The 13,384-nt window shown below is 39.4% G+C and overlaps 1 protein-coding gene across 2 annotated transcripts in view; it reads left to right on the top strand.

The window, feature by feature from the left end:
* The window catches only part of LOC116814681 (syntabulin), a 116,093-nt gene that overhangs the window by 61,154 nt on the left and 41,555 nt on the right, over nt 1-13,384 (top strand). For both annotated transcript variants that reach the window (XM_032762457.2, XM_075063191.1), the window contains exon 4: nt 9,544-9,741. In XM_032762457.2, the coding sequence (XP_032618348.1) occupies nt 9,544-9,741 (198 nt within the window). The remainder of the gene's footprint in view (nt 1-9,543; nt 9,742-13,384) is intronic.

The raw sequence follows: 13,384 nt of genomic DNA, 5'->3' as shown, positions 1-13,384 counted from the left end.
ACCAATTCCGACCCTAAGGAGGTACGGAGTAGGTGAAGCTATGCTCTCGTCTCGCGCACCTGTACCTGTTGAAGTCAATAAGGGTCAATAGGTGCGCACCTTCTTACTCATTTAGAAAATTACAGGGCGCAGATTTCAAAACGAGAGTTCAGCCTAAGTTTATGGCCTTCGTTTTGAAAACTTGGCCTCTATGTTCACTGTAAAAGCAGCAAAAGAATCCTGTGGCCCTTATAGACTAACAGAGGTTTGGAGCATGCAGCTTGTTCGTGGGCAAATACCCACATTGTCGATGCATGTAGTGGAATTTCCAGGGCAGTATAATATATGCAGGCAAAGCTAGAATAATGAGGTTAGTTCAGTCAGGGAGGATGCGGCCCTGTTCTAGCAGATTGAGGTGGTGAAAAACCAAGGGAGGCAGAAAGATGTTCTGTATTGGCAAGCCATTCACAGTCTTTGTTTAGTCCAGGCTGGATGGTGTCAAATTGCAGATGAACTGAAGCTCAGCAGTTCTCTTTGAAGTCTGGTCCTGAAGTTTTTTGCTGCAGGATGGCCACCTTAGGTCTTGCTATAGTGTGGCCGAGAGGTTGAAGCGTCTCCTACAGGTTTGTATATTGCCATTCCTGATATCTGATTTGTGTCCGTTTATCCTTTCCGTAGCGCGTCAGTTTGCCGATGTAATAGCAAGGGGCTCATTATTGCTGCATATGATGGCATATATTACATGGTGGACGTGCAGGTGAATGAACCGGTGATGGTATAGCTGATCTGGTTAGGTCCGTTGATGTGTTGCTGGTGTAGATATGTGGGCAGATGTTGCACCAGAGTGCTGTTGCACGTCCGATGTACAACATATGCTGGGCTATAATGATGGCATATCGATGGCAATATTACTATTAGTTTGATACGTGTCAACAGACTCCTCCTCTCTTTTGTGTTCTTTTTTTTGTTGTGTTTTTTGTGTTTTTTTTTTTTTTGTTTTTTTTTTTTTTTTTTTTGTTGCCAACACTCTGCCCTTTTATTATATGTTTTCTTTTGTTACGGCGCAGTGCGGGTGGAGGGAGCTATGCTGTTGGAGTCTAGGTCAGGATTTTTTCTCTTAAACCATTTATTCACCATACCGATCACCCGTGGTTTCTAATTTCATCTTCTGCTATGTTCGCACCAAGTTTTATTATTTATTGATGTCCATCATTTTTTGTTATACCAGCTATATATTTTTTTTTTTCCTCTCTGCTGGATGACATCGTGGGTTTTTCTTCAATTTGTTTTTTTTATCGTTATCTCTTTCTTTTACGTTAATTATATTTTTTATTTTTAAATAAACTTTGGTATTCTATTATCATTTATTGTATTTTTTTTAGGTGTTGGTGTTTTAATTGGCAATTGTGTTATACAAAAATATCTCTGTTATTCTTTTTTGGTGCGAGGACGCTTTCAACCTCCCTGGCCACACTATAGCAAAAGAAAACCTTAAAGTGGCCAGCCTGCCAGCCAAAAAAACCTTCCGACGGACCAGACTTTCAAACGAGAAACTGCCGCAGCTTCCAGCTCATCTGAAAATTGACCACATCAGCTTCAGGAGATTAAAATAAGACTGTGAATGGCTTGCCAACTACAAAACAGTTTCTCCTCCCTGTTCTTCATTTCACACCCCAACTGCTAGAACAGGGCCTCATCCTCCCTGATTGAACTAACCTCATTATCTCTAGCTTGCCTGCATATATATATCTGCCCCTGGAAATTTCCACTACGTGCATCTGACAAAGTGGGTATTTGCCCACGAAAGCTCATGCTCCAAAACCGCTGTTAGTCTACAAGGTGCCACAGGATTCTTTGCTGCTTTTACATATCCAGACTAACACGGCTACCCCTCTGATACTATGTTCACTGTGTTTACACTGTAAATTCACTGTGCCTGCAGGAGAAAGTTCTCTATTATCATATCATGTTCACATTACTCACATGCATAGTCCACTTTAGACTGTTTTGCCGATTGGACCAGTTATTGGTTGATACTTGAAGTGAGTTCAGGAATAGTGCTTGTGTGAGTAAAGCAAACAGGATTTAGCCATCCACATACACTTATTTAAATCAGTTTGAATAAGCTATGTTTATTACTAGCTGCAAATAACTGAGTCTGAGGATCTGTACAGGTTTATAGAAGAGACATCGTCATTCACTGTATGCAGTTAACATGCTGTACCTTCAGTCATGGCTGAAATAATTTCTTACTGGAACAATGAGGTAGCTTGTGTATTGGGAAAGCTACCCAGAATAGAGCATTGTTAAACTACACGCTTAACTGTATATTTTTGAGGAGAAAAAAAGAGAAAATTGGATCATTTTAATGGATCAACAATGCAGAGACCAAATGTAAGGTTGTTATAATTTGCTTCCTTATATGTTACAATCCCCCTATCTTTATATCTGTTTTCATCAGAAGGAATGTTTTGTTAACGTATTCTCCTGACTCCTAGTTTATATTTTCTTTTATTGACATTTATTGCATCAGATAAATGTGTTTTAAATTGACTCCACATTTGATATCGAAAGCATTTTCACAATCCTTCTTTATTCCGTTTGCTTGAACTGTATCAGCTGAAATAGAGTCCTTCTCAAGCTGTGTGAGTTTGTTTGTGAGATCCATTGCTGTAGATGTTCTACCTGGCATAGCTGTGTGGGCACCTTGATCTTCATTTTCTAAATACATAGGGCCAAATTCTGCTTTTATATACACACGTGTGGCTCTTATTCAAGGGCAGCATTTGGTCCTTTGTGTCTGTTTTCAATGCTCTTTACTTGGAGGATCTCCTGCTAGGGCATGGGAATGATTTGGGAATTTAGTTAGCTTACTGGTTAGTGTTTATATTTTTATGGAGAGAGGTTTTAAATGTGGAGGTTAAAAAAGTTTATATGTACGGAAGTGCAGACTCCTGTCTGCTTCTCTCTCTCTCTCTCTGCTGTTGCCTCCTACAAAATGACTGCCCTTGTACCGCTGCACCGTACAACTGCTTGGGAAGCCAAGACATTTGACCTTCTGAATGTCCCTGTCACCTGCTCTGGATATCAGTCAGCACTGTGAGCTCTAAAAGCCTGAGCTAGAGCCTACTGAAGTCAGTGGAAAGGTTCCTATTGACTTCAGTGCATTTTGGATTACACCCTAAGAAACAAGCACCTAGCATCTTCCCCCTTCTGGAGTTCAAGTTTGTCCCCTCTGTGTATGACTTACCAGTAATTCAGTGTTAAGAAGCTCTGTGTTTGTATCTTTCTTAAAAAATACTTAATACAAGATATTTTGTTTTAAAATGGTTTTAATGCAAATTTGTATTGCGTTAAATGGTGTCATGTGTATCAACAAGCACTGCAAGGTTTAAACAGAATCAGAGAACCTTGTCCTTAATCAGAAGCCCAAAATACTGCTGAATAAAGAGAACATGTTCCACCGTAGGTGATTCTGTGGTATTTCAATAACAAAATCTGTATATCGTATCTTGATCCTGATAAATTACTCTCCCACTGACATCAATAGGAGTTCCATATATAGAGAGACTGCAGAATATTAGGTTTGAGAGATGTCATGCAAATCTTGGACCATAACTTTGCCTTCATCCTCCACCACCACAACTCTCCCCCTCAAAACATTGGGTAGCGGTATGCAGTGATTCATAGCCGCATACTGGGATTTGGGTGACTGTAAAGCTAGTATGTAAAATATGAATACAAAAGGGGGTCAAGGCTCTAAGCTGGGCATACAGCTCTGGGGTGGGGCTGAGGATGAGGGGTTTGGGGAGCAGGAAGGGGTTCCGTGTTTGGGGGGGCTCAGGGCTGGGGCAGGGGATTGGGGCACGGGGTTGGAGCACGGATTTACCTCCGGCGGCTCCCGGTCAGCAGCGCAGTGGGGGTGCTAAGTCAGGCTTCCCTCCTGTCATGGGACTGAGGACCATACTGCGCCTTAAGCGGCCAGCAGCAGGTCCAGCTCCTTGACGGATGTGTGCAAGCAGCTCTGTGCAGCTCTCACCTGCAGGCGTTGTCCCTCCCAGTTCCCATTGGCTGGTTCCCGGCCAATAGAGGTGTGGAGCCAGTGCTCGGGGTGGGGGCTGTGTGCGGAGCCCTGTGGTCCCCCTGCCTAGAAGCCAGACCTGCTGCTGGCCATTTCTGGGCCAAGCATGGTGTAGGAGCAAGTAGGTAGTAGCCTGCCTTAGCTAGGCAGCACTGCTGATGGGACTTTTAACGTTCCGGTTGGCGGTGCTGACCAGAGCGACCCAGTGCCTGACATGCCGCGACCCAATACTGGGTCATGACCCGAACTTTGAAGAATGCTGTTTTAGGGGAAGGCAATTCCTCTCTCCTCCTCCATACAAAATTGTACCATATAGCCAGTTGAGCATGGCTGTACATAGGATGTGCATATACGTGAGAGAGAATTCCTTTCTGATTTCCAGTGATAAGTGTATACCCTGAAGCTTTAAAGTCTGATTAACCATATATAGGTAAGATAGAAGACCTTCTAAAATTATCAGTAGTCATAATAATACTACAACTTAGGTTGTACTTTATGCTTACACTTTTTTTGAGATTTGAATTTTAGCCACTGCATGCAAATGTCACAACACTCTGAGTAGTTTTCTTGCTGATCCTGTTTGTCTATAGGTATTCTGTGACTCTACTCCTGTAGTGACGTTTGAAAGTTGGCAGGTGCATCATCGGATCTTAGGAGTAGTGATTAAAGGCAGTTTTGCAACCATAAAATCCAGTTGACATTCAAGGTGAAGATTAATTTACAAGATGGTCTTACAAGAGTGCTTTCAAAAGAATAGAATATAGATACAGTGAAGAAAACAATGAAAGCTATGCAATATATTTCAACATATGTGCTCTGGTGTATATTTGATATTTTATATATTTATAAAATAAAAGTAAACAATTCCTAAGCAGAAGGTCAACAGTGGTACCATCGAAAGAGAGTTCTTCAAGCGCTCTCTCTGTAATAGCTTCCTAAAACTCATATGTCTTCAGGAGGACTACCATATGAAGTGTTCCGCCTGGGCCTGAGTTTTCTTACTCAGGCAAAATTTCCATTGAGTTACAAAACTGAGTCCTTAGCTGACCATAATGCAAACTACATTAATATTTTCTTGCAGTAGTTAATGGTAAATTCCATTTTGGATTTATGTGCTTCAGTTATTTGATTCACAGCTTCAGGAATGGGCTCCTTGCCTTCCTGACCTGTTTCTAGGTAGTTCAAATATTTCACAACCTCTCTCTTCCCCAAAATGGACAGCTGCATTTAAAGGAACCTGTGTATAAAGAAACACCTTAAATGGTCTACATGACATTGTTAAAGATTGTTTTGAAAGAAACTCTGTATTGGCAGTAAATGCTTTTAAGGACTTATCCTTTTATAAACCTGAGTATATGTGTGGGATGAAAGTTGGCTATACTAGTGTGACATGCTGCCAAGCTTCACTCTTTCTAGTGGAGTAAACATGCTATTGAGATTTTTCAGTGCTCTGCTTTGTAGGAAATGTAGCTGAAATATTGTTTTTAAAACTAATTTTTTTTGGATTTCCATAGCAGTCATGAGAGGGGGACGAAGAACAGTGATGGGTGATCTTGTTTAGAATGTGCAAATGTGCACCCCTTCCAGTATTTTTCCTTCCCCTTTCATTTTTTTAATGAGATGGTCACCTGCAAACTGATTAGCAGAGGTACATTCTCAACTCACGGCTGAGGTTATCTTGCCCCTTGTGATAGACAGTACTGTTGCATGTGCAGCTGCTACTTTTGGCGATACTGAACATTTTGATCCTGTAGAAGACACTGCATTGAAAGGTACATCTGATATAGCTAAGGAAAAAATGTCTCTTTGGCAGCATGAACTAGATGCAGAAAATGTTTACAGATTCACTTTTTCCATACTAACGATTGAATTACAAGCTCACACAGAAGCCTTAGGTGTATAGCTTGTTAAAAATAACAAACAGTAACAGGAAAGAGGAGTACAATAAAACCATTCATTTTCTGCAGCTGAAGTTAAAACTCTGACTCGGTTGTTGAAGTGTCTAAAGGTCAGAAATGATATGACTAGAGAAGACTTATTGTTATAAGAGCCAAGTTCACTTTGTTCCCTTGATAAGTGTCATATCACAATGCAAGCTGTGGAGCTTAATCAAATTAATTATAATGGGACGTGAAAGCAGTACAATATCAGTGGCCATATTAACTGTCTGCTGATCAAAACATGCATTTTCTATGTATTTTCTTTTGCTAATCTGCTTTCTTATCTCCTGATTTGTTGTTGGTTTTGCACATTTGTTGCTTTTTTCTTAATGCTTTAATTCAGAGTTGTGGGTAGGAGTCTTTTGTTTGTTTTAAAATAAAACACCTTCACAGGATTTCATCAGCTCCTGAGATACTTTGAAGTGGAGTTTCTTCCTGGTATTTAAATACTTTGTGCCTAAACTATATTCTGAATATAATGTTAAGGTTTTGTAAATTTTGGTATGCTTTAAAAGAGAGGGTGTTTCTAGAAATAGTGAAATTTTTTGTTTAAACAGAATTCAAGAGTTCACTCAGCAAAACCAATCCATGTCCAGTAGATAAATTGTGCATACTCTTCCCATGTTTTATGTGGTAAAAATTGGTAAGTTCTGCAGACTAATGCACAGAAGAAAATTAGTATTGATCTTGAGGAAGTTGCCTTCTATTTTCCTCTATATATTGAATTTGATCATGAGATTTGTATGAATTAGTAAAATAAAGAACAAGATAATATAATGTAAGGAAGAACCTTGTGTTAGCAGAGCATTGGACTGAAAGGTTTAATAGATCTTTTATCTGTCTTATTATCTTATGAGGAACTGAGACTAATTGGGGGGTAGGAAAAAGGTACCCGTAAAATTGCCAAAAAAAGACGAACAAATTCAGTATGGAACTTATCTGCAGCAATCAAAAGTATTAGCTAACAAAGTTTGCAATATGGTCAGGTAGGAACCTGCTCAGTCTCTTAGTTAACTTGGAATAGACTGTTAGAAAACACTCTTCACCTGTGGGCATTGCAGGTAATTGACAAAGTAGATATGGTTGTTCTCCTGACTGAGCAACATTGCTAGAAGCAGGCAAAGCCCCCCAGAACTAACTCAGACTGGCCACTTTTACTTTTGGGCTAGATTGTTATATTTCTTACTCAGCTGTGCAGGGAGTATGGAAAAGTAGGCCCTTACTTACTTCCTGGTTTGGCAGTGTGAAGGGCTGGTTGTTCCAGCCACCCTGAGAAGAGCAAAGACAGCTTGTCTGAGACTCACTCTTGCAAGCAAATGGGTGGAAAAGGTTAGAGAGTGCACTCATCGCCAGGGTGACTGACCTGGCACGTAAGGGGAATAAGATGCTTCACAAAAAAGATGTAATAACTTTACTCCCCTCCCAAAACAAGGTGGAGGCAAGAGAGGAATTATGATTGATAACCATTCTCTGGTCTGATCCTAGGTTAGCTCTGTGCTGCCCCTTACTCTCAGTAAGACGGTAACATTACACATTCTAGCCCTTTCTTTCCACCCCACTTCTATGGGTAGACATTGTTTTCAGCCTTGTCCCCATGCAGAACTTATTACAGAAGCAGACCTGAGTTATAGACATGACAATGAGCAAACTGCAGTGTAACAGTGGTTACAGAAATATGATTGTGTATTTAGTTAAGGTATAGGTACATCTGGGTGTGTCACATTATAGCGTGTGGAGGGGAGTTTTATTCATTAAGATAATACAAGATGAATGCACAGTGCAAATGAATAGTGAAAGGTACTGGCTTTATTTTACCCTTAGAAAGAACAAATAAGTGACTCAGTTCTCTGGGACATGGGATATTTCTGACCTTAAAGTGACATCATGATTCAGGTTTTTTTTTAATATAATATATATTATAATTTAAACAAATAAGTCAGTTATTGTGGGTATCACAACAGAGGTGAGTATTCAGGAGGCATTCAAATAACAGTAGGAAGGATTTTTTTCTTAAATATGTTGACTTTCTGGACTGGATACCTTTTTACAATGACTTGTATTTGAGTGCTAGTAGTTTTATTGTGTTTGTACAACTTTGAATAAACCACCATTTCTGTATCTCCAAGAGATGAAAGCTAATGCTTATGCACACTAATGCTGGTTTACACAGAAGTACTGTTCATAGTGTGCAGCAGTTTTAGTGCCAGGTATCATACAGCCAGTTTCTGGAAATGAAAAAGGAGAGGGATGGATAGGTCGGTGGTTTGAGCATTGGCCTGCTAAGCCCAGGGTTGTGAGCTCAGTCTTTGAGGGGCCCGTTTAGGGATCTGGGGAAAAAAATCTGTCCTGTCATGAAGGTAGGGGACTGGACTCAATGACCTTTTGGTCCCTTCCAGTTCTATGAAATAGATATATCTCCATATAATAAAAAAAAGTTGGTTTAAAAGAAAAATAATTCGTGTTGAGGCATGTTTATTGTTTTCAGTAAAATGATAATTACATTTCTGAATTTCATGCATATAGAGTGTATATTGATTGCAACAATCTAATGAATGCATATTCTGGATCAGTTTGCTTATCATATTGTAGATATTTATAGGATAATAAAATACTAGAGTTGCTCAGTAAAAAACGCAGAAAAATACCAAAGCAAAACAAATACTTCAGTTGTAATTATCCATCACAGAGAAGAAAATGCCCAACCAAAATCCTTAAGCAACGCTAGATGCATTGTACAATGTAGTAAATAATTAAAATTAACAATATACCTTATATTATCTGCAGTGATGTTTTGCTGTAGATAAGTGTACGTCAAAGACCCAAATAAATGACTCATCCAAAGTATTTGGTATGTGCATTGAATTGCATTCTAGCAAAGAAGTTAAGGCCTTACTCTAAAAAAGCACTGACAATATATATTGTATAGTCAGTAGGTCATACTGTCACCAAAACGGGTGTGTGTTGATAGTGCACTCTCAAACCGGTCAGCTGTAACCATACAGCTTATGCCTTTCGACTTGAAGGCCCTTCCGTAGTTCTGGTACGAAGGATCTTTGGGGAAAAAGCTGCCCCATTCTCACTCTTGGCCCATAGTTACATACATACATATGGGAGGTGCACAGTCAGAAATTGGCTATATATATCACATGTACACATGCACACAAAGCAATTCTTATTTTAACACATTTCTTAATTTGTATATTTCATGTTATAATATTCCATTACCATGCTGAATAAGAGGAGGTTAATCTTGGCTCCGGGTTTTCAGAAGTTGTCTGAAAATTATGGAATTATGGAAACAAATATTTACAGTGGCATTTTATAACACTTATGTATCCAAGAACCATATTGCACTCACAAAATGGTGTGTTCAGTTGTTGGGTGCAGGAATGCAGGAACAAAATGAGCCTTATCTTTGTGCACAGGTTGTGTGTTTTAGAGAACACTGTTTCTGATTTGTGTGTAGTATAGTCCAAAAGTTTTCTATCATCTTCATTTTATTTATTAGTTAACAAATCTTGTGTTCATTTTTTGTCTTTTCAGATGACACTGGCTGCCCTAGTAGCCAATCAGTATCTCCTGTTAAGACTCCTTCTGATGCTGGAAACAGTCCAATTAGTTTTTGTACTGGCAGTGATGGAGACTATACCAAAAAGAAATGTAATGCTGGAACGGGGGGGGAAGGAAACCCACAGTCTGCGCGATATAAGAAGGAAACAAAGACAAACCCTGTAAAACCAGGTACATGCATTTTAGATCGTTTCATTTTATTAATTTCTCTTCAATGTGTACAATTTGTTTTCAAAGTTTTCATCAGGCAGCACAGAGGATTTTGTTTATGTAACTGGTGCTGGGCCCTTTATATATGATTAATTGCAAGATTTAAACAACAGTAAGGAGTGGATCTTTTTAGTGACAACATAATAATTTGAGACTTTGCTATAATTTGTTTAAGACCAGATGTGATGTGAAATGTGCTGAAATCATTTTTTTCTGTGTAGAAGAAGTTGCACATATTTTTGTTTGTCTTCCTATGTGACACATCCCTATAAATCATTCTGGGACAGGGATGGAAGGAGCTTTGCTTAACTTCTTTAAACACATGGTTTTTTTCCACATCAAGCCTCCTTAAGCCATTTTTTTAAAGGCATTTCGGCATCTAAAGATGCAGATAGAAACCTAGGGGTTTTTCAAAAATGCCTAGGTGCCTAACTCCCATTGTTTTAAAAAATTCAGCTAGGCACCTATCTGTATGTTTAGGTTCCTAAATACCTTTAAATATCTCTCCCTTTGCTCATAAGTGCACCCTCAAATGTGGGTGGGTGTGATTTTAATGAGAGCTCTCTGTGTGCATCCAAGAGGGTAATTTGGCTACTACTGTTTTCAGACACTAACTTAACTTAATAAAATGTGAAATAATAGATTTAATAAATGTGAACATCATTGGACCACATGGTCCTTGGTGTGAGGAGTATGTGAGATCCCAAGTAAGGGAAATTTGGGGTATGGGGAATGTTATGCAACATTACTGTTTACCTCCTTTTTAAATGGCTTTTGTGTGTTTGCCTTTTCAAAGGGCTTGTTTTCTTCATTTTTTCCATTGTGGAGTTGAGAGTTAAACGTAATTGTTAGTATGAGTTTTTTACCAAATGGTGAAATGTATTAGCGGTAGTATTACATTCTAATAAGTGGAGTTGATGATTCAGTAGACAAGGTCTGTTCCTTCTGAGCTCTGAATCAATGACCTAACTGGTTTTAGAGGGCACTCTGTAACCAAGGTGATAGCTCTCAAATGAGGGGTAAAATTAAGTCTCTGATCACTTACGTTCATTAAAGATTTCTAAGGACCTTACTGGCCCTGCACCATTAAAATCAGTGGGAGCTTTCCCATTTACTACACTGAACTTAAAATCAAGCCATAGGTACTTGTTGCAGGGTGGACTAGCTCAGGTGCACTCCCAGATTCCAGTTTGGAAAGGTATCTTCTATTTTAAATTCCACCTATAGTTCCAATTAGATATGGTAATTCACTTTCTTCCTGTCTCAGACTGTTGGTTTGAGGTGCTGTTAAGCAACTACAATGTTATGCCCTGAAGGCAGCTGCAGTTCTTTTTGAGAACAAAGTGATTATGTATAATAGAATCATTTTGTGCCATAAGTGAATTGGGCAAGTCATTCAAAGCTTATGTCATGTCATTACACTCTTGTTAAGCCACACTTTTAATGTGGTTTTCTTTAAACTCATTAAAACAATTTTCAAAATTGGTTTAATGAGTTTAAAGGAAAAAAAAAAACCTAGCAAGCAGGGCCGGCTCCAGGCACCAGCCTATCAAGTAGGTGCTTGGGGCGGCAACTCCGGAGTGGGGCGGCACTTTCAGGGATTTGGCGGCAATTCGGTGGAGGGTCCCTCACTCATGCTCAGAGTGAAAGATGTCCCGCTGAATTCCCACAGATCGCGATCGCGGCTTTTTTTTTTTTTTTTTGGCTGCTTGGGGCGGCAAAACCCCTGGAGCTGGCCCTGCTAACAAGAGGCCTTCGTGCCCTGAGTTAAACTTTACCAGCCTCATAAGAAAAGCAAAATTATAACTGATTTTAGAGATCCCTAGAACAGCCCTACTATCACATCGTAATGTCATGATTGTACAGACCAGTATCTTGAAGTCTACTGGAGCTGAAGACAAAATGCCTGTTACTATTGGAAAAGGAAATTCCTGTCTTTTTAACATTCTAAGGTTTATATCTAACCCAAGTGGCTCATGAGATATTGGACCTTTAACCTTACGCTCGGTCAGGAGTAAATATAATCAGAACCATGGTGTCACAGACCTGTGTAGTAATTGTTTGTGGGGGAGAGAAAGAAACATTTCTATGGGACATGTTTGTGTGGTGTTTTTTGTTTTCTTTAAATCAAGTGCCCTGGTGTGGAGGGTTGTTTGAGGTGGAGTGAGTAGAGCACATGAGTTGGTCAAAGCTGCAAGATAAATACAGTCTATTGAATGAAAGTGATATGGATATGGATATAGCCAAAGGTAATATTTGTAGAGCACTTCAGAAATCTTTTTGGATAAAGGCCCCTGTACATGTAAGATTATGAAGTTACTTGACACATTAACTAATTTTGTTGTTTCAAATTATTACATGTGCATTACAGTATGACATGAAGTTAATAGTCTCTTGCTAACAACTGGAAGCAGACTCCATTTGAGATAAGTTTCTGCAGACTGACTTGCTTTGGTTATTTAAATAAACTACTTTTTTTAATTGAGATAGTGCTTTGAGCAACAAGAACATGTGTTTTCTCCATATTTATATCTTTGAGATCCCCACCCATTCATTCTGGAGAAACACTATTTTGTCCTCATTACAATTGACTTCTTCATGCAAGCAGATTGCCTATTTTGTGGCTATCAGGGTCAGTACATAGGTGAGTCCACAATACTGTGTTCCTCTAGGAAGGTTGTAATCCTTGTCCTGAGAAATCAAGCACATCAGCTCTTGTGACGTGCCAGATCTCCACTGTGCGAGAGGCAGTAGCTGAGGTGGTACTTGATTCTTGGTTTCCTGTGCCACAGAAAGTACTTTCAAGCTCCTTTCACCAACTATACCACATCTTTCTTGGTGAAATGAGATTGAAATCTCTTCCTAACTGGCAGGAGAAAATATTCTTGAAATGGAGAGAGATAGCTGAGCTCTAATCCCTTCCCTCTGACTGTGAGGATTGAGGCAATGCTTGTTTAGCTCTGCTTTCCCTGTCTCTCTCGGTGTGAGGTAGGTTCACTTCGTACACTCTGTCTGTGCAAGAGTTTCTGGTGATTCTCTCGCACAGAGAGCTATGGCCCCATCCCAAGAAATGTATAATCTAATTGAACATAATATATAGAGTGAGAGTAATGAAGAAACAATAAGAGGGAAGTGGGAGGAAGTATGAGGGTAACACGAATAAGTCCATGTGATTACTTACATAATCTACTTATATGTACAACTTGATGGTTCCCAGCCATTTGAAAGGATATTTTTAATTAAATATATAAATAACATCATTCCTCTCTCCCAACAATTCACACTGGTTTTATGAAGATAATATCTGTATGGGATTTACACAGAAAAGTAGCAGAACAGTGGTTGCTTATGGGGAGCTACAAATAAACCACCCCTAACACCACCTTAATTTACAGATATGCTGTGCTGAGCTAATCTTATGTAATTATATATATGTATCGTACTGCCACCTGATTCGGCGTTTGTCGGTTGTGTTTTTTTCATTACATGCCCAGGGAACCCTTTATTCCAGCAGTAACACTCAAGCAAATATTTAGATAATTCCAGAAATCTCAGTGTGGGATAGTCGTTAGATTGTGCTCTTGGGACTTCCCTAGCCTGTTCC

This window comes from Chelonoidis abingdonii, chromosome 2, assembly GCF_003597395.2.
Source record: "Chelonoidis abingdonii isolate Lonesome George chromosome 2, CheloAbing_2.0, whole genome shotgun sequence".
Lineage (NCBI taxonomy): Eukaryota > Metazoa > Chordata > Testudines > Testudinidae > Chelonoidis > Chelonoidis abingdonii.
This window is presented reverse-complemented; position numbering and strand designations above follow the sequence as displayed.